The sequence below is a fragment of the Xiphophorus couchianus genome, chromosome 12 (assembly GCF_001444195.1).
Source record: "Xiphophorus couchianus chromosome 12, X_couchianus-1.0, whole genome shotgun sequence".
Taxonomy (NCBI): domain Eukaryota; kingdom Metazoa; phylum Chordata; class Actinopteri; order Cyprinodontiformes; family Poeciliidae; genus Xiphophorus; species Xiphophorus couchianus.
This window is the reverse complement of record NC_040239.1, coordinates 1,164,489-1,185,519: the sequence shown is the minus strand read 5'-3', so window position 1 is coordinate 1,185,519 and position 21,031 is coordinate 1,164,489. Positions and strand designations below refer to the sequence as shown.

General features: G+C 43.4%; 1 protein-coding gene across 1 annotated transcript; it reads right to left on the bottom strand.

The window, feature by feature from the left end:
• Positions 1–5,697: 5,697 nt before the first annotated feature.
• On the bottom strand, positions 5,698–20,483 carry LOC114154789 (regulator of G-protein signaling 3-like). Its single transcript, XM_028034198.1, has 14 exons — positions 20,138–20,483; positions 19,826–19,931; positions 19,643–19,739; positions 19,481–19,514; positions 19,156–19,406; positions 18,949–19,032; positions 18,565–18,676; positions 18,291–18,460; positions 17,912–18,140; positions 8,557–8,753; positions 8,193–8,242; positions 7,069–7,130; positions 6,815–6,981; positions 5,698–6,741 (listed from the first exon to the last, which is right to left on the bottom strand). The coding sequence occupies exons 5-14, from the start codon at positions 19,345–19,347 to the stop codon at positions 6,535–6,537; spliced, it is 1,470 nt and encodes a 489-aa protein (XP_027889999.1). The 5' UTR covers positions 19,348–19,406; positions 19,481–19,514; positions 19,643–19,739; positions 19,826–19,931; positions 20,138–20,483; the 3' UTR covers positions 5,698–6,534.
• Positions 20,484–21,031: the final 548 nt, after the last annotated feature.

Here is a 21,031-nt window from a genome sequence, read left to right as displayed (position 1 = left end):
ATCTGTGACGTCAACACGCTTTGTTGTTGTTTCGTTTTAGCAGCACGCCGTCGCTGCACGTCGCCCACGGAGAACGTCACTCGCCAGGGACTCGGAAGAGAAAAGAGGAAAGAGCCAAAACTTTTTGTCCAAAGTTAACGTGAAATTACCCTCTTTTTTTACATAACCAATAAATTCACAAAACATAACAAACATAAGTACAAAATACCTGGACAGCTACAGGACACGTAGCTCTGCTCCTTCTCTGCTTATTCAAGTCTCGCAGCCTCACGCGTGTACACAAATCTCGCGATAACTTCCAACAAAATAGTTCGAGACGAAATAAAATGCAATCATTTAACACAAATCTTAAAACATGAACCAAACAACTTAAAATACATTATTCTAACTTTTAGAAATAAACATACATTTTCTCATGATATAAATCATTTTAGTGACACTTCCAATGGTACTCATCAAAATGTAATGTTTGTTATTGGTTTTCTCAATTGTTTATTATGGTACATTTTATGACTTTATATTTGTGTGTTTTTTATTATGTAAATCACTTTGAAACTGCAATGTTGCTGAAATGTGCTACACAAATAAAGCTGATTGAAATGGAGCCAGTAAGAAGAAAAAATCTGACATGTGGGAAAACTTTGAAATGATCGCTCACAATAATCTTGAATAAAAATAATGAACCACTTCACCTCCAAAATTCTCACCTTCCTGAAATGTCCACTATTTCTTTGTTCTGCAAAGATACATCAGTCTTGCACAGCAGAAACAGACTAAAGCTGCTGGAAGATAAAATTCTGGCCTGATGAGTAAAAATAAGGGATCAGATCAGAGAGCCAATAGGAATCCAAGAAAAAGAGAATTTTTGAAGAATTTTAGTTTTTTTAGGAGGCAAATCAAAACTCAAAGAATAAAGAATAGTGTCTGCCCCAACAAGCTGCACTCTGAATACACTAAAAAAAGTCTTTATTGTCAAATCAGTCGGTGACAAAAGAAAACAGCTGGCAGTCAGCATAGACTGGCTACAAATCATTTTAATAACTAAAAAAGATGAGTTACATAGGATTTAACTGACTCTCCTGTTACTAAACATGAGTTTGACAAAAACTTTGTGATAATATTGCATTTACTAATTTTTGAAGTATGTCTATCTGAGTGACAGGATGCCACAGTTTCAGCAGCAGGTGTCACTAGTGAGATACTGAGTGATGAACCTTTGGTGAAGCAAAGAGCCGGGAAGCTTCACTGCTTCATGAAGCTTCACTGCTTCATGAAGCTTCATGTGGCCGTCGCTACAGAGGATCGTAACTGAGTTTAATCACAGGAGCGACAGAAACACCATCTTACGTTTTGTAACGTGAATCAGCAGCTCGTCTCTCTGAAGAACCGACCTGAGAGAAAAGCAGAGAAGCTGCTCAGGTTTGTGCTGACAGTGTAAAACAGCAGAACTACATAATATTAGCTTGGTGTGATGTGAATGTGATTTTTCATTCAAATTTAAAAAATCATTATGCTTCGGTCAGTGTTACGGTCAACAAGGGCACAACATATTTGAGGACATAGACAAAACTGAGGGTTAAAAAATAAAGATTTTATTTTCAAACGTTCTTGAACTTTTCTTTTGGTTCAGCTGCTTTGATTTTCTGGGTCAGGATTTGAGTTTCTGTGTCTCTGTTGTCCTGTCTCCCCTTGATTATTCCCAGGTGTGTCTTGTTTCCATGACTACCCTCAGTGTATTTAACCCCACCTGTGTTTGTTGGTCCTCTTGTCTGTTGTTTGTGTTCCCTGTTGCTACCTGTGTTGAGCCCTGGTTCTCCGCTCAGCAGTGCTGCCTGGGATTTGGACTTTTGCATTATTTTTGTGCTGTGTCATTTTGGATCTTTTACATTAAAAAAAACATCAATCATCTCATCTGGATCTGCTGCGTTTACCTCGCCGCTTTCCATGACACTGAGGAGGAAAAAAGACAGAGTTAAACATCCTCAGTTCCCTACAAAAAAAAGACAGGAAAGAAAAAACAAAAATCCCTAAAGTATTAACAGAAAGTTGGACCTGGTGAGCCGATCAAAAAGAACAAAACGGTAGAGCAGGGACCCGACCCTACTAGTACCGGACTGAAGCAAAAAAGAACCTACTGCAAAGAAGAAGAAGAAGAAGAATTACTTTATTCATCCCAGCAGGGAAATTATTTCGCAGTTACAGCAAGAATTTTTTATACACAGATTAACACACGACGGAGCTGCGTCTGCAGGCAGCCAGCTGAGCTGGCGCCATTTGTGAAGGAGGACATGCGGCAGAGGTCGTCGGAACCGGGAGTGGAACCCGCGACGTCCGTGGGTCTAAGGCCTCCAAATGTGGGGCGTGCTAACTATGCTAGTGCTGGTAGCTAACTATGCTAATGCGGGTAGCTAACTATGCTAGTGCTGGTAGCTAACTATGCTAGAGCGGGTAGCTAACTATGCTAATACGGGTAGCTAACTATGCTAGTGCAGGTTATTTGCGGCCATTTCTTCAAGTCGCCATTAGCTGTAGGTAGCGGTAAAACAATATTGTTACATTTAAGCTTTGATAACTGGAGTTCCCACATATTTTGTAGCCTAAAAGCTCTGACGAAAGCCGGTTATGGAGTTGCTAACATGTAAACAAATGGCGGTTCCGGTTTGCGGCGGAAGTCGCAGCAATAAATCCCACAAAGCCTCATGGGGGCTAGGAATAAGGTGGATAATGAGGCCCCTGATGTCTGACTTCTGTACCAGTTTGGGTCTTATTGACTTATGGAGAGACAAACATATTAATGGAAAACATTTTTCTTGGTTTAAATCAGACGCTTCAAGCAGATCTAGAATAGATTTTTGGTTAGGAACAGATGATATTCTCACACTAACATCAGACTGTAATATGTCTCCAACTCCTCTCACTGATCACTGCAGCATTAATTTATTAATTACTCCTCTTCCTGACAGTTTGAGACATGGAGGGTATTGGAAATTCAATGCAAATCTCTTAAAATATGAATTATATTGCAGGGAAATCAAGAAACTAGTGAAAAAGATTCTGTTAGACGATTCAATAATAACCTACACTAAAAAATGGGAATACCTAAAATATAAGATACGGGCTTATTCTATCTCTTTCAGCAAAAACCTAAAAAGAAACAATGGCCTGGAAGAAGTAAGGTTAGTTAAAGAGTTAAACCTACTATGTGTTAAACAAATGTTGACTGATGCTGACAAAAATAACCTCGTGACCTACAAGCTAAATTAGACTCAATCTACGAAAGAAAAGAGCTTTTGTCAGATCCAGAGCTGCGTGGATTCAGGAAGGGAAAAAACAGTTCATACTTCTGCAGGCTGGAAAAGAGGAGGCAAGTTAAAAAGCACATTCAATCCCTTATTATTAACAACAATGAATGTACCGACCAAATTCTAATGGCAAAAGAAATGAGCAACTTTTACCAAAACCTTTATTGCTCTTCTTTTTCAACCCCACACTGCGACCTTCTGCTAGACCAAGTCAGAGACTTTGTCCCTCAAATCTCTGATGATTTCAAGGAAAACTGCGACAAAGATATTAATATGGAAGAACTAGACAGCGCCACCATGTGCTTGAAGCTGGATAAATCTCCTGGCTCTGATGGCCTTACTGCCAGTTTCTATAGAAACGTCTGGGATGTTCTCAGAGAATTTATATTCCAGGTTTTTAAAGAGATCTTGTGTGATAATTCACTTCCACACACCATGAAACAGGAAGTCATCACCCTGAAACCCAAACAGGAAGAGACAACAAGGTTCTCCACAATTACCGTCCGATCACCTTCTACACTGTGATTATAAACTACTGACGTATATCTATACAAATAGATCAAAGACTGGCCTTAAAGACGTTATTTCTGAAACACAGACAGGTTTTATGTCCAGAAGATCTATACATGATGACATCAGGTTGGTGCAGGATTTACTCCAGTACAGTGACCTGACTGAGGATAAAGGCTTCATCCTTTTCCTAGATTTCTACAAAGCCTTTGATATGTTGGAACATCAGTTTCTTTTCAAAGTTTTACACATGTTTGGATTTGGACCAAACTTCTGCAGAATACTAAAAAGCTTTTATAACAAGTTCAGCTGCTCTGCCACACGGTGCGTCTCCACGGTTCTCCATTAATAGGGGAGTAAAACAGGGCTGCAATATTTCCCTGTTTCTCTTCATCTTAGCTGTTGAAATGATGAATATTTTCATAAAAAACTCAAATAGACCCAAATTGAAAGTTTTAGATGACAAATTATAATCAGTCAACTAGCTGATGACACCACAGTTTTTTGAAGAGTCTAGACCAAACCCCTAAAGTACTTGAGTTAATTAATACTTTCTCCAAAGCATCAGGATTGACCTTTAACCTGCAGAAATGTGAACTGATGGAGATTCATGGCTCTGATCTGATGGAAGCTTATAGTATCCCATTAAATCCTCAGTTAAATATCTGGGAATTTTAATGACTAAAGATGCTAAACGCAGTGAAACTGTTAACATAGAGAATAAAATACAGAATTGCAAATCTCAGTTAAATAGAAGCTCCAAAGAGATCTGAGCCTGTTTGGGAGAACCTGTTGAACCAAACCTAACAAATACATTAAAGATATAAATCAGCTGAACTTTAATTTCATCTGGAAAAATCGAGTCCACAACTTAAAGAAAGCAAATCTGGTTAAAGACTTTAAAGATGGAGGTTTACAAGCTGTTGACTTTGAGTGTTTAAATGTGGTCTTAAAGGTAAACTGGTTGAAATCTTTTCTAATGAATAGAAATAGTTTCTGGTTTTGTCTCCCTAAAGGTTTGTTTAAAAATTGGATGCATAGATTTTGTTCTTAGATGTGACTTTAATGTCGACAGACTTCCTGTTAAGTGATCTGCCTTTACAAGCAGGTTTTGTTGTGTTGGAAACTAATGTACACACAACTTCACTCCTCACCAAACTCCACCTGGAACAACAGATCTGTGTTACACAGGAATCAGTCTCTGTGTTTGGATCACTGGATGGAAAAAGGTATTTGGTCCAGAAGACATTTTCTTAATGACGATAGAGATTGGTTGTCTTATGACGAATTTTGCTTATTGTATAATCTGGACTGCTCAGGCACTCAGTTTAACACAGTAATGACCTTTGACCCCTCTGCAGTCAAATATCTGGTTAAAATATAAATATTCAATCAGCTAATCTTCAGTTACTTCAACTGTTTGGATTTAACCTTTTTGTCATGAAGTGCGGGTGATGGACGGTGAAGCAGACGCTATGAGACCCAGGTCAGATGATTGATGGTTGTTTAATGATAAATAATAGTCCATAAACACAGGCAGCACAGCTGAGCGGACGCCAGGGCTCAACGCCGGTAGCAACTGGTAAACGAGTGGAAAGAACGACAGGCTGGATAGAAAATGACGTTAGACAAAACACCAACTCAGACAAGGACCCGACGAGGAACAAGGAACACAGGTGGGGTTAAATCCACAGGGGGTAATCTAGGAAACGAGACACACCTGGGAATAATCAAGGGGAGACAGAACAACAGGGAGACTCAGAGACAGAAACTCAAAATAAATACACAGAAGAACTCAAATCAACACAGAAAAAAACACAGATCATAACACTTTTGGACAAAAGTAATCCTAACAAACGGAGGCGTCAGCATCTAACTAATGTTATATTTCCTGTCCGACCAAATAAAACTCCATTTTAAATTAGTTTTCTGATTCAGAGGTTAATAAGTGGAGAACTGCTGACCTTAAATCTCCTCTAAGTCCTAAAGCTAAAGAAGTTCATTTTAAAATTCTCAATAACTTTTTTCCATCCAGGGAATTATTAAGACAAAGATTCAACTTTGATACCAACAGCTGGACCTTTTGTGACAACGACTGAAACAACAGATCGTCTCTTTTTCTATTGTGTGCAAACTGGAACATTTTGGAGGAACTTTCAGGACTGGATCTCATCCAAACTTTCCTCCATCATCCCTTAAAAACAGAGGATCTAATATTTGGAAAAACCCACAGAGACAGAAGAACCTCATTCTTCACAACCTGCTGATCCTCACCACATTCTTCATCCACTGCTGTAAATGGGAAATAGAAATCCTGACTTTTCAGCTTTTAAAAACCTTTTAATGGACAAAAATCACTTCAGAACCTTAAAACTGAAAAACAAGCAGGAATAAATACAGCTCTATAACGACCTGAATTTATTTGAGAACTAAAGCCTCTTTTTCTTTTTCTGTTTGTTTTTTTCGTTCTGCTTTCTCTCTGTTTGATGTCTGACAAATTTTTTTATTTATATTTTTATTTTACTTTTTTTTATTGTTGTTCAGTGTTAAATAAAAACAAAACAAAACATGAGGCCCCTGATCAGTGACAGAAAGGAAGGAGATTAAAACTAAAGTTTTATAAATATTTGATAAAAACGTGCAATGTTTTGTGAGAGGAGGCACACTAAAATATTTAGTATTAATCAGAATCTATGAACTACAGGTCCCATGATGCATCTGGCTAGTCAATCACAGACTGATTAGTCTGATTGGACAGCTCCACTGCTGTGCCTGTGTTGTGATTGGCCAGCTGGGCGTTGAGGTGGGACTTGAGGAATCGTGGGTAACTGTCTGCCTCCATCAGGCTGAAGATCTGATCCTGCGCCCGCTGGAAGGAGGCGGGGTTAACACCCAAACTGAGGCTGTGATTGGTGGAGTCCACATTGACCTGGAGACGGAAGAGTTGAGTCACCTGACCATTTAGTGGCCCAATCAGAACAGATGCTGACAGAACGCCTCACCTTTCTCGCAGCACATGGAGATAGGAACTGGTCATAGATTCTCCTAGCTTGGGTGGTCATCTTACTGAGGGAGGGTGTCCTTTTAAATTTCTCCACTGCCAACCAGAAGTCCAGGTTTTCCTCACTGAACTCTGACCTCAGAAAGTCACGAAACACCGCCACGCCATCTGACCAAAGAGAACGAGACACTGTCAGCCAATGGAGACTGGCTCTCACCTGACTGCTGATTGGTCCAAGCAAACAGGAAGTCTTACACTGATTGGTCAGCAGAGCTTCCAGACTGTATGCCCATCGCATAACCTCTCCTTCAGATGGTCTGAAAGAGAACGCAGAGATCCGTCCAACAGTCCAGTAGCACCAGCAACCGACCAGAGTCACACAGAACCAAGAATGACAGAACAAACACCACCAAGGAGAACCAAAGAGAACCAGGACCCAACTGCAGGGGGCCAAAGTCAGTCCTCCAAGGGCGCCATCTAGGTTGAGCAATCTGGAAGGGTCCAACAGAGGTTCTACAGGGTTCTACAAAGGTCCTGCAGGGTTCTGCAAAGGCTCTACAGGGTTCCTCAAAGGTTCTAGGTGGTTCTACAAAGGTCCTACATGGTTCTACAAAGGTCCTACAGGGTTCCTCAAAGGTCCTACAGGGTTCTGCAAAGGTTCTACAGGGTTCCTCAAAGGTTCTAGATGGTTCTACAAAGGTCCTACATGGTTCTACAAAGGTTCTAAATGGTTCTACAAAGGTCATACATTGTTCTACAAAGATCCTACAGGGTTCCTCAAAGGTCCTACAGGGTTCTACAAAGGTTCTAGATGGTTCTACAAAGGTTCTAAATGGTTCTACAAAGGTCATACATTGTTCTACAAAGATCCTACAGGGTTCCTCAAAGGTCCTACAGGGTTCTGCAAAGGTTCTACAGGGTTCCTCAAAGGTTCTAGATGGTTCTACAAAGGTCCTACATGGTTCTACAAAGGTCCTACAGGGTTTCACAAAGGTCCTACAGGGTTCTACAAAGGTTCTAAATGGTTCTACAAAGGTTCATACATGTTCTACAAAGTCCTACATGGTTCTACAAAGGTCCTACAGGGTTTCACAAAGGTCCTACAGGGTTCTACAAAGGTTCTAAATGGTTCTACAAAGGTCATACATTGTTCTACAAAGATCCTACAGGGTTCCTCAAAGGTCCTACAGGGTTCTACAAAGGTTCTAGATGGTTCTACAGAGGTCCTACAGGATTCTACAAAGGTCCTACAGGGTTCTACAAAGGTTCTACAGGGTTCCTCAAAGGTCCTACAGGGTTCTACAAAGGTTCTACAGGGTTCCTCAAAAGTGATGAAGAGCAGAGAGGAACAGGAAGTCAGCAGATGGATGTCGACTTACAAACTTTTGGTGTTCTTCGCCTTCAGCCTGAAGTTGCTGGATTTTCCTTCCTTTGAAACAAAACAAAGAAAATCTGGTTGAAACCAGTTTGAACTGGTCAAAAATGAGGCTGCAGGGGGCTGTACTGGTCCCTGATTTGGCTGAACTGGTTTGTTATTGGGAACCAGTCTGACTGTCCAGATCAAGCTTCCCATCAGTTACCATGGTAACAGAGCCGGGCTAGAACCTTGTTTATAATTGAAAAGTCTTGACCTGGTAGCTTGACCTGGGTCATACTGGTCTGTACTGGTTAGACCAGTAGTACGCTCAATAGCTTCATGCTGTTGGACTGAGTATGTGGTTCTGGTTCTGGTTCTGGTTCTACCTTGGCTCCATTGAGCAGCAGCAGCATGTGGTGCAGAGATGCTCCTTCCTTGGTCAGCTGGGGCAGGCGGGAGGGAAGGGGGAGGGTTGGGTCAAAGGTCGATGTAGGTCTAAGATGGTGGATGGTGCTGTCAGACAGGAAGTGAGGCAATCGGGCTTCCTGTAGCAAGGAACCCTCAGAGAACGAGCGGCGCAGAACTGAGGAGAACAAAACATTTGATCTGTTGACCGATCAGCCGGTTGACCGATCGGCCGGTACAGTTTGGTTTTAGGCAGTGACTCGACACAATCTGCTTCCTGCCTTTGGTTGGTAAATGTTTTGGCCTGATGTTTAGTTTTTATTCCTGATTTGATCAGAATTACTGAATAAATACAAACAGGAAGCAGTTTCCTCCTGATGAAGACAAAATGGCCGTGCTGCAGATGTCATCAATAATCAAAGCTCTGATGGCTGATCAACCGGAAGCATCACATCATCTAAAAATCCAAAACCGACTTCCGGGGAGCGTCAAGCATGTAGGACGGTGTCTGCCGGAGCTCCGCAGGAATGTGACTATTTAAACCTTTTTTAGCACGATTTATTGAAGTTTCTTTTACAGCTTTAGTTCATTACATAATCTACATGACATTAATGCTCAACCTGTTTTGGTAATTTTATTAAACCATGGCAAACCGGGGTAAATCCGACACCTCGAAGGTAGGCCGCAGCAAACCACGCCTGTCGCCTGAGCCCGAGGCCGCTCCAGTACTCGATGCTAACGAGCATCTGCTAAAGCGTATGGAGGAGATGCTGGAGGCTGTGCGCTCAGATCTTGTGAGTAAATTTGACGAAATTGTGTCCGGGGCTGTGAGAAGAGAGATTACGACGGCTCTTGCTCCGCTGGAAGCTAAAGTTACTTCACACAAACAAGCTATTGCGGACCTTGAGCGCCCGGCTACTGACCACGATGACAAGCTAACAACCCTTGGAGCAACCGTTGCTTCGCTAAAGGACATGGTGGAATCCATATCAAAGAAATGCGAGGACTTGGAAGGACGGTCGAGACTGAATAAGGTTCGGGTGGTCGGTGTGCCTGAAGGATCTGAGGGAAGGGTGGCTACTTTACTTCAGGATTTACTGGGTTTATCCTAACTGGACAGGGCTCACCGGACCCTCCGTGCTGAACCTAAGGACGGGAAACCCCGCGTCCCTTCGTCGCCAGAGTGAATATGTTTCAACAACGTAACGAAATCCTGCGCAAGGCTAGTGAAGCATCTCCTTTGATTTATAATGGGAGGAGGATTTCTGTTTTCCCGGATTTCACTGCTGCTGTGGCCAAGAAACGGTCTGCCTTTACTAAAGTTAAGAAGGAGCTGCTCTGCTGTCCAGGTGTCAAATTTGGTCTTTTCTACCCGGCAATATTGTGGATTACTCTTCCAAATGGGCAAGTCCAGAGGTTTGAAGATCCGTCGCTCGCCATGGACTTTGTTGAGAAAAAGCTGAAAAATGCGGTGATCCCTGACTCTGTTTGAATGTTTGCCCTATGGCAGACATTTCCAAGGCAAATGTTTGCGTTTATGCGCGGGGATTGCTATGACTTTATTGGCACTTTTGGGCTAATTTTTTGGCCCCAAGGACCATTAATGTAACTTGCACTAATGCTGCAGATTTGATAGTTGAGGTTGGCTTTCTTACACTTTAAGTATTGTCTTTGCACACTGGTTTGCACCCCCCTTTTTTTGTTTTTCTTTTTTTTTTTTGTATTATAATTTAAGGGGAAGGAAGAGAAAAAAGAAAATATTTTATTTATTCTTTACCAATTTGTTAATTGTGATTATTATTACTAGCATTATGTTTTTGTTTTTTGTGTGTGTGTTGAAATGCAATATTGTGCACCTAGATTTTGTTTTTGTTGCATTCTGTTTGGAGGGTTTTTTGTTTTTCTAAGAACTCTCCAAGGACCTTTTGTAGGTCGGACCATGGGCATTTTGTGGGGGGAGTGGGCTTCGCGCATCCCATTTGGGGGGATGCTTCTGCGAGATGTTCGGTTTGTTTGTTTACTAGGTTTTTTTTTGTGTTGTGTACCTCCAACTCTTCCTTATCTTTTCTTCTGCTTAATCCTTTGTTTTATCGGTCAAGCGCCCAGATTCTTTCTGTTACTTATATGTCTTATACTTTGCTATGGCTCTATTACTAGGACAGGTCCTCCAATTTGCCAGTTTCAACTGCAAGGTTCTGAATAATCCTGTCAAACGCAGTAAAGTACTACATCACCTCAACCAGTTGGGAGCAAGAGTCATCTTTCTACAGGAGACTCATCTTAGGAAACAAGAACATCAGAAAGAACTGGGTTGGTCAGATCTATCATTCATCTTTTTCTGGTAAGGCCAGGGGTGCAGCTATTCTTTTACACAAATCTGTCCCTTTTACTTGTGATCAGATTATTTCTGATCACAATGGTAGATATGTTATTGTCACAGGTTCAATTAGGGATATACGTGTTACATTAGCTAATGTCTATGCTCCCAACTGGGATGACGAAGCTTTCTATAGACGCTTTTTCTCTGAATGTCCGGATATGTCAACACATTATTTAATATTAGGCGGAGATTTCAATTGTTGGCTGAACTCGACACTCGACCGTTCTTCATCCGTTCTCTCTCGATCGGCCAAAACAATTCATTCATTTATGCAGGAGTTTGCAGTATCTGATGTGTGGCGTTTTCTTAATCCTTTGAAAAGGGAGTACTCCTTCTTCTCACCTGTACATCGTACATTCACTCACATTGACCTTTTCCTTATTGATAATAGGCTGTTACCATCCTTGTCCTTGTGTAGATATGATGCCATCGTTTTATCTGACCATGCCCCGCTTTTGATGGATGTTAAATTAGGCATGTTATCATCCCAACGTCCATTACGGCAGTTAAACACACGTCTTCTCTCAAACACTGGCTTTATTGACTACATTTCGAAACAGATAGATTTTTTCCTGACAACAAATAGAACACCGGGTATCTCTCCCTCCCTTCTTTGGGAATCATTGAAGGCTTTTATTAGGGGAGAGATCATTTATTTTATTCATTTCGAGAATAAATTAAGGAATGAGAAGTTGAATACCCTAAGACGACAAATTGCGCAACTTGATAATATGTACGCAGCCTGTGCTTCCCCAAATGTGTATAAAGAGCGTCTTTTACTGCAATCCGAATTTGATATACTCATGACCCACCGCACTACAGAACTTATGTTGCGGTCCAGGGCACAGTTTTTCGAACACGGTGATAAGGCCAGCAAATTGTTGGCACACCAAATCCGCCAGGTGTCTGCATCGCGTCAGATTATCAAGATTCAAACTGACACAGGTGTGACGACAGATCCTGTCAGATTAATCTTGCCTTTGAGAAATTTTATAGGTTATTGTATTCATCTGAATCCACATCCACGGATGCTGACTTGGATAATTTTTTTGCCAAATTGGAAGTGCCGACTGTTGATCAGGAAACAGCGGTTAACCTGGGTAGACCTATTACTTTGTCAGAACTTAATGCGGCTATGCAATCTCTTCAGGGAGGAAAATGCCCGGGTCCTGATGGGTACCCCTCTGAGTTTTATAAAGCGTTTTGGGATAAACTTGCACCACTCTTATTAGAAATGTATAATGATGTTTTTGTTATTGGAGTCCTGCCCGAGACTCTTAATCAGGCCACCATCTCCCTTCTTTTGAAAAAAGACCCTCTTTGTTGTTCATCCTATCGTCCGATAAGCCTTTTAAACGCCGACTTTAAACTGTTATCAAAAGTTTTAGCTATGCGTATTGAGTGTGTTCTGCCTACAGTAGTTCACTCAGACCAGACCGGGTTTGTTCAAAATAGACATTCTTTTTCTAATGTTAGGAGGCTTTTTAATGTTATTTACAATGATTCATCCCATAACAATCCCGAAGCCTTGATCTCTCTCGATGCTGAAAAGGCTTTTTTTTTTTTTTTTTAATTTTTTTTTAAAGGCTTTGTTGGCTCTAGTGGCCTTTATTTGAAAGTAGTTTGACAGGAAACAGGGTAATCAGAGAGGGGGAAGACATGCGGGAAACGTTGCCAGGCCGGGAATCGAACCTACAACCACCGCTACAAGGACTAAGGCCTCAACGTGGGTCATGCTTTGCCCCTGCGCCACCACAGCACCCCGCTGAAAAGGCTTTTGACTGAGTTGAGTGGTCTTACCTCTTTTATATTGTCAAAAAGTTTGGTTTTGGTGAAGCTTTTTTGACTTGGATTAAGTTACTCTATTCTAACCCACAGGTCTCGGTTAGGACTAATAACACTCGGTCGGAGTACTTCCTCCTTCATCGCTCTACAAGACAGGGATGCCCATTGAGTCCCCTGTTATTTGCCCTGGCTATTGAGCCGCTTGCCATCATGCTTCGTTCGAGTCCAACTATTGTAGGCATACGACGTTATAGTTTATATAGGACTTATTTAATGCTAACTTTTCTCCCTTGCTGTTGAAAGTTAAAGAAGACTTTGAGCGCTGGTCCTTACTTAAACTGTCTCTGGTAGCTCGAATTAACTGTGTCAAAATGAATGTTCTCCCCCGTTTCTTGTATCTTTTTCAATGTGTCCCAATTTTTTTAACCAATTCCTTTTTTGGTGGGGTAGATTCTCTTGTTTCAGATTTTCTCTGGGAGGGGAAGGTCCCTAGATTGTCTAGACCAGCGTTTCCCAATTCCAGTCCTCAGTCCTGCTCTGCATGTTTTAGATGTGCCTCTATTCCAGAGCAGCTGATTCAAATGATTGCATGACCATCAAGTGCTGCAGAAACCTGTTGATCACCCATATATTCAATCCAGGTGTGTAGCATAAGGGAAACACCTAAAACATGCAGGGCAGGGGGCCTGAGGACCGGAATTGGGAAACGCTGCTGTAGACAATATTTACAGAGACCTAAGCCACTTGGGGGTCTCTAACCCTACCCTGGCATTACCGAACTTCAGGTACTACTATTGGGCTTCCAATATTGGGGTTTTGACAGCCTGGCTTCGGTGTGGCCCATTCTCTCCTGACTGGCTTGTAATGGAGACGAATTCGGCAAAACCTGTGTCTCTCGCAGCCCTCTTGTATTCACCAGTTAAATCTTCGACTGTTGCTTACACAAAGAATAGCGTAGTTAAAACCTCTCTTAAGATTTGGACTCAATTTCGGCGTTATTTTGGTCTACAACTCCTTTCTCCATATCGTCACCTTCTTAAAATAATTGCCTAAGTCATTTTTTTTCAAAAATGATTTTTTGCCTAAATCATCTCTTCGTGATGCTGGCCACCTCTGGTAAAATTGCCAACATCCTCAATTAAACAGATCATGCCATTCTACCCCTTTTGTATAATTGCCTATGTCAAGAGTGTGACTTAGGCAGTTTTATTTTGCTTAAGTCACCAGACAAATTGACTTAGGCAATTTTAGAAGTTTTTCAAGATGGCGGATGATTCAAGGAGACGAAAATTCTACACAGTTGCTGATGCTATTTCCAAGATTCAGGACTCTTCCCATATTGGGATGACACCAGTCTGTCCTCATCTACTGAGGATGACAATGAGACCATCAATAAAGAGACGATGCAGCATGTTGATAATGATGCACCATCTACTCCCATGGATAAAGTTAAAGATGCCAAGCAGATAAAGGAAATGATAAAAGAAGAGGCGATATCAAATGATGATGGCGATGATGTCATTCAAGATCCGGACTATACCCCAACCTGTGATGAGTCCTCCTCTCCTGAAGACGAAAACAGCCTATCTATGGTGGCAACAACTTTAGAACAGCAGGATGAGGATGATGCATTGAAAGATGCAGGCAAAAAGAAAAGACATAAACACCTCAGTCCAAGAACATGGAAGCAAAATGAATCCAAGCAGAAACGTCTGAAAGGAATGTCATACAAGAGCAAAAGTGGCAAAGAAATAAGTGCAAAGACTATGGGTCCTCCCTGCAACTCCAAGTTCTGTCAGCGAGTCTCAACTCGAGACTGCCAAGTCCTTACAGAAGAGCAGCGGCAGTGGGTATTTGACAAGATTTGGGCAATGAACACCTGGGAAGAACATCGGTTATATGTCACCACTTTGGTCACAAAGACTAGCATGAAGCAAAAAATAGTTACTGAGGGATCCCGACGCAATTCATCATTTTCCTATCAACTGAAGCTTGAAGATGGAACAAGTGTTAAAGTGTGCAAGGCACTTTTTTCTTCTACACTTGGTCTCCCTGAAAGAACCATTACAAAATGGCTGGATGACCCCATCAACCCTGAAAAACAAGCAGAGGTGCCATCAAAATCTGGACCCAAAAGTGGAAAGCATACAAAGGTTGAAACTGATGTCAAGGATTTCCTGGTTGAGGGACCTGCCCAGTGTTGACTCACACTACTGCAGAAGCACAGCTACCTACAAAGACAAGAAGTTCCTTTACCAAGGCACAACCATCTCCCAACTACATCGTGAATATGGACAGGCAGCTGCAACTGCTGGAGTGAGAGCTGTTGGAATCCAATATTTCACACCTGTGTTCCATGAGGAGAACTACTCCGTATTTATTCCAAGAAAAGATCAGTGTGATGTTTGTGTTTCATTCAAACATGGAAATATCAGTAAGGCTGCATACCATGCACATGTCACCAAGAAGGATGAAGCGAGGCAAGAGAAATCTAGGGACAAGGATTCTGCTGATGAAGAGAAGTCCGTTTGGACAATGGACTTGCAAGCTGTGCTACTGTGTCCAAAAACCCAAGCCAGCAGCCTGTATTACAAAACAAAACTGCAGGTCCACAACTTTACCCTTTTCAACTTGAGATCAAAGGAAGGCTACTGCTACGTTTGGGACAAATCAGAAGGTGACCTCTGTAGCGAGGTATTTGCACATCTTCAGTATCATCATTTTAAAGGTGTGATCAAAGGCCATCCAGACCTCAAGGAGATCATAGTGTGGAGCGACGGTTGCGGTAATCAGAATCGCAATACATGTGTAGCGAATGCATACTCTGAGCTTGCAAGGAAATATGGGGTGCTAATAACCCAGAAATACCTTCTTGCAGGTCATACACAAATGGAGTGTGACATAGTACTATTGAACGAAAAATAGTTGCAGATATCTTCACCCCAAGAGACTATGTCGTTGTACTCCAGACTGCAAGAATCAGGCCATCACCTTACTATGTGAAAGTGCTCAAGCACGATGAGTTCCTGAAGCTGAATGGATCTTACTTCTTCAGCATCAGACCAGACAAAAAAGTTGGAGACCCGACTGTGCATGACTTGCGGGCTCTTCAGTTTAGCAGTGAAGGCAAAGTCCATTTCAAGCTGTCCTTTTCAGAAGACTCTGTGTGGGAAGAACTGCCACAAAGGGTGCAGGTGCCAAATGGGCCAATGGCATGGATAAGTTTGTTTCCATGTGCTCTGCCAATCAAAGAGAGAAAGTTCCAGGACCTCCAGTCAATGAAACCCATCATGCCTGTCGAGTGTCATCACTTCTTTGACAATTTGCCACACTAATAGGCATCACACAAGAACCCAGCAAAGAAGAGCTGGAAGGAGAAGTGGAAAAAATGCACATGCCTCCTCAGCATTATGTTTTGTTAGTTTGTGCTGTAAAATTGCCTAGGTCACAAAGGCATGTTCAAAAATTTGCCTAAGTCATTTAATTCTGTCATGTTCCATGTTTGACTGACCTTGCTGTTTGTATGTCAAAAGACATCTGTTGTTACAACTTTTTTGATTAAAATTGTTTGTAAATATCATTTATTTAACAAATGGTTCAGTTTTTTGTGTTTCCTGAGAAATGGCAAAAAATGACTTAGGCAATTATTTTAAGAAGGTGACGATATGCTCCTATCGCAAACAATCATGTCTTTTCTCCCTCTCTCACAGACAAAACTTTTGTGATTTGGTCAAACCTTGGCATTCAGACCTTTAGGGATTTATTTATTGATGGTGTCTTTGCTACCTTTCAACAACTCTCTGTCAAATTTACTCTTCCATCTCGAGACTTTTTCAGATTTTTACAGGTGCGCAGCTTTGTTCATAGTAATTTTCCCACTTTTCCTAGGCTGCCTGAGGACTCTGACCTTGACTCCTTGCTTTTGCCCATTCCTAGGCTGAAAGGATCTATTTCAATTCTTTATACCCGCATAGCTTTGATCCGCTCTGAGTCTTTAGGCTCAATCAAAGCCCTCTGGGAGGAGGATATAGGAGAGGCTATCCCTGACAAGCTTTGGTCACATACCTTAATACGGGTACATAAGTCTTCTATATGTGCTAGGCACTGTCTTATTCAATGCAAGCTTGTGCACCGCGTTTACTATACCAGGGCTCGTCTGTCTAAATTTTATAGCACGGTTTCCCCAGTTTGTGATAGGTGCCAACAGTCTCCTGCAAACCTTATACACATGTTTTGGTTGTGCCCCCAGCTGAAGAGTTTTTGGACAGAGATATTTGTTGTTATATCAGACGTGGTTGGCAGAAAAATTGATCCGAACCCCCAGAGTGTTTTGTTTGGGGTGTTTTCAGGGCCGTCTCCTTTTCCTCTTCCCAAGAAAATTCTTTGTCCTTTATGGCCATTATTGCAAGGAGGATAATTCTTCTTAAATGGAAATCACCACAACCTCCTTCTTTCATACTCTGGTTGAGGGATATTGTTTATTTTCTTAAACTTGAAAAAATTAGGATGTCACTGCGGGGTTCCTCTGACAAATTAGCAGAAATCTGGCAGCCATTGCTACGATTGGTTGGTCAAGTTCATTTCCATTCTGTCCCAGTTTAGTCCTTCTTGTCTGTATCTGTCTGCTCATCCTGTGTCCTTTTTCTCTGATTTTCCTTTTCTTATGGTTCCATATTTACTTTCCTGGGCACAAACTGTACTTTCTTTAGGTGTGGCAGAATGCATCTTAATTTTTATTTATTTCAAAACATTTTTTTTTCTTGTGTGTGTCCTTGTTCTTATGACTTTTTCTTATTGCCTGGAGTGATTGGAGGTCGTTTTGTTTTGTTTTTTATAACTTGAGGGAATTGTTTGTTTTATATGTATCACATTGTAAATGTATGGCTATGCAATTCCTGTTAAAAACCAAATAAACAAAGTTTGAAAAAAAAAAAAAAAAAAATCCAAAACCAACAGAAATTGGTTCTGACCCAGTCTGGAAGGTTTCACAGCCATCATGGCTGATCCACTGGGTTCTTTAGGTTTTTGGTTCTGGTTCTGGACCCACCAGTGGGTCGGCCAGCAAATCGGCCGAGGTTCCCTGGACCCCCGACTCCCTGCTGTAACAACCAGAACCAGGGATCCAAACCCGGTTGTCTTCTCTCTGCAGCCTGTAGTACATCTGGACTGACCCGGACGCCTGCAGCCGCGCTCTTCCTCCTCCTCTTCCTCCTGGCTGATGGGGGGGCGGAGCCTTAAACCCCCAGGATCCGACACCTCAGAGGAACTCTGCCCCTCCCCCTGCTGCCGCTGTGATGGGGGGTCAGACGGGGTCGGGTGGGCGGGGCCACCTGGAAACACGGGGGAGCAGCGGGAGGAGAAAGGAGAAGATGGACGACAGAGGAGGCCGAAGTCTGACAGCTGGAGGGAGGAAGAGGAGGAAGAGGAGGAAGGCTCTTTATTCCCAAACAGGAAGTGTCCAAATTTAACAGGAAGTACTTATTTTGTGTAAATGATATGGCGCCTCCTGCTGGACAGGTGAGCGCCCTGGCCCCCTGTCAGGACGCTTACCTGCCAGGGGAGCATGGTCTCCATGGCGACCAGGCAGCGCCGCCGGTCGTCCTGGAGACAGAGGCCAACCCGGACCTTCTGCTCAGCGTCGAAGGCCTCCAGGCTGAAGATGCGGCGCCAGCAGCCGGCAGACCTCTGCAGGAGGTGGAGCCGGAGCGGTTCCCACGGAACTAGAACAGGAAGAGACACGAATTCACTTCCTGTCCGAGGGGCACGTCTTCACCTGAAGGCGGGAGGAGGTCGAGTCCGGGAGAACCGGCTGAGGTTCTGGTACCTTCTCTGAGCCGGAGCGCATTCAGGTACAGCGGGCGGCGCAGGACGGTGCAGCGACCGCCGTCGTCCTCTCTGGCAAGAAGCAGCAGGTCAGAGAAGATCAGGACGGAGACCTGGAGACAGGGAGGAGCTGAGAGACGCCTCCACCCAAAGACAGGGAGGAGCTGAGAGACGCCTCCACCCAAAGACAGGGAGGAGCTGAGAGACGCCTCCACCCAAAGACAGGGAGGAGCTGAGAGACGAAGCCATCATCTGCCCAAGTAGGTGCAGAAAAATATTTACGGTTTGTTCCAGAACTTCAGGACATTTCCTCCAGTTTTACTGGAGACGCCAGTAAAACTGAAGGTTTTTGAACTGGGTCAGAACCAGAACAGATTCTTGGTACCTTGTAAGGAAGCAGGTCGGCCTGGTGCAGAATCATCTCCTCGGACATGCGCAGGGTTCTGACCGGGCTGCAGAGGTCCAGAGGCTGAAACAACACAGACATGTCATGGTTCTGAACCAGAACCAGGTTCTAACTGAGCCAACCTTAATGTTGGACCCATGGCAGAGTTCTAGAGTGGTTCTGAAGGATCGGGTGAAAAATTCTGACCTGGACAAAGAAGGGGAAGATGACAGTTTTTGGTGGAAGTGATGTGTCTCTGTATCCGGACGGCGGCTGATGGGACTGAACGATGATGCAGTTCTGGTAGTTTCCATGGTTACCAGGTGGACCCAACACCGTGGTTCTGGATTGTGAGACGGGCAGGGTGGAGGTGTGGCCGGCGCTGACTGGCTGAGACATCCCGGTCCGAGTATGGAGGAGATTCTGACCTCCGCTAGGATGGGTCCGATAGAGACGACCTGCAGAACCAGAACCAGTTCCATCAGGCTCTACACGGTCAACACCGGATCAGATCGGGTCAGAACATACGTACACGTATACGTAGACACAAACTCGTTGCTCGTTACCTAGGAAACGGGAATATTAATCCGTGAGATGCTGCAGCTGAATGTCCAGAACCAAGTAACACCTGGCAGGTACACACGAGTGATTGACCAATCAGAGGCCTTGTTGGCAGGCAAGTGTTCGGACTCACCGGATTGTAAAGCTGTGGGCGGAGCCACGTCTCGCACGCCGAGCCCAGTTCAGGTAGACCTCTCCAGACTGCCAGGATGACCTGAGACGGACAGCTCCTGGTGGGACACCGCAGGTTTAGAACTGAACCGAGGATCGGTTCTGAGAGGCTAAAGCCCAGGGCGGAACCGGGGGGCGGGGCTACCTGATGGCCTGGGCCAGGTTGGCACAGGTCCAGGTTTCCACAGGAAGTCCGTTGAGCTGGAGGACCGAGTCTCACTGACGGAGTCCGGACCGCTGAGCTGGACCGCCTATCAGACCCGACCAAATGAGACCAGGCAGATTTCCTTCACATCAATTTAACCAGTTCAACCAACACTGGCTGCTGTTCAGCCTGGATTCAGACATCTAGACCGGTTTATTTAGGGTTTCAAGAAACTAGTTTAAACCAGTTTGAATGAATGTGAACCAGTTTAAACCAGTTCATAGTGTGATGTGAACTTGGTGGGAATCTCACCCGGATCCACGGCCTGGACTCTGACGGGATGATCGGAGAAGATGGTGAATCCAAACCCGTCCGACCCCCGGAGAACGCTGACCTGCAAGAACCAGACCAATCGGGTCAGAACCGACCTGTCTCCCTTTGCCCTTGACCTCTCTGTGACCCCGGTGTTGTGGTCCTGGCGGTTTCTGTATTTAGGTCTGAGTGAGCTCTCTCCTCCAGAGAGGATCTTTGGACGCGTCTGAGGAAGCCCCTCTGTGATTGGCTGCATCTGCAGGCAGTGCCAGCACCTAACTGGTTCCTGAAGCTTTAAAATCTGGGCCAGGTGTTGGCATAGCAACCAGCAGGGGGCATCGGAGCGAGCATCAGCAGCTCTCATGTTGTTGCCATAGCAATGCTATGTTTTTCTCTCAGGGTAGTACATTAACATTAGCAAAAATATTAGCATTTCACTGCCTCTGCAGTGCAGCAGGAAGCTCACTGTGGGGGGCAGAGAAACGCCTTTTCCCTAAAATTAGCTTCTAGCTATTTTTCTTCTGCTCATGTTTAGCAACTGAATGGAGGAAGTCAATGTGAGACAACATGCTAGTGATACCACTGGCAGCATTTAGGCTAACATTAGCATTTTGGCTAATTTGAACTTATACACTAGTTTTAACCTAGCCTGTGATTCTCCACATGCTATTATTATTATTTTAGCTAAGCTTAGCATTGATGCAAATTTTTAGCATCACAACGCTGGGTTCCAACCGACAGGCACACTTTGGCGGGCCCCGTTTAAATTTGTTCAGAAATGTTCTAGTTTATTTATGTTCATCTCTAGAATGGAAACAGAAACAGAACCCGGTTCAGCTGCGGTTCTGCTCCAGAGGCCCATTCGGGTCTGAGCCGTTTCCATGGTTTCCATGA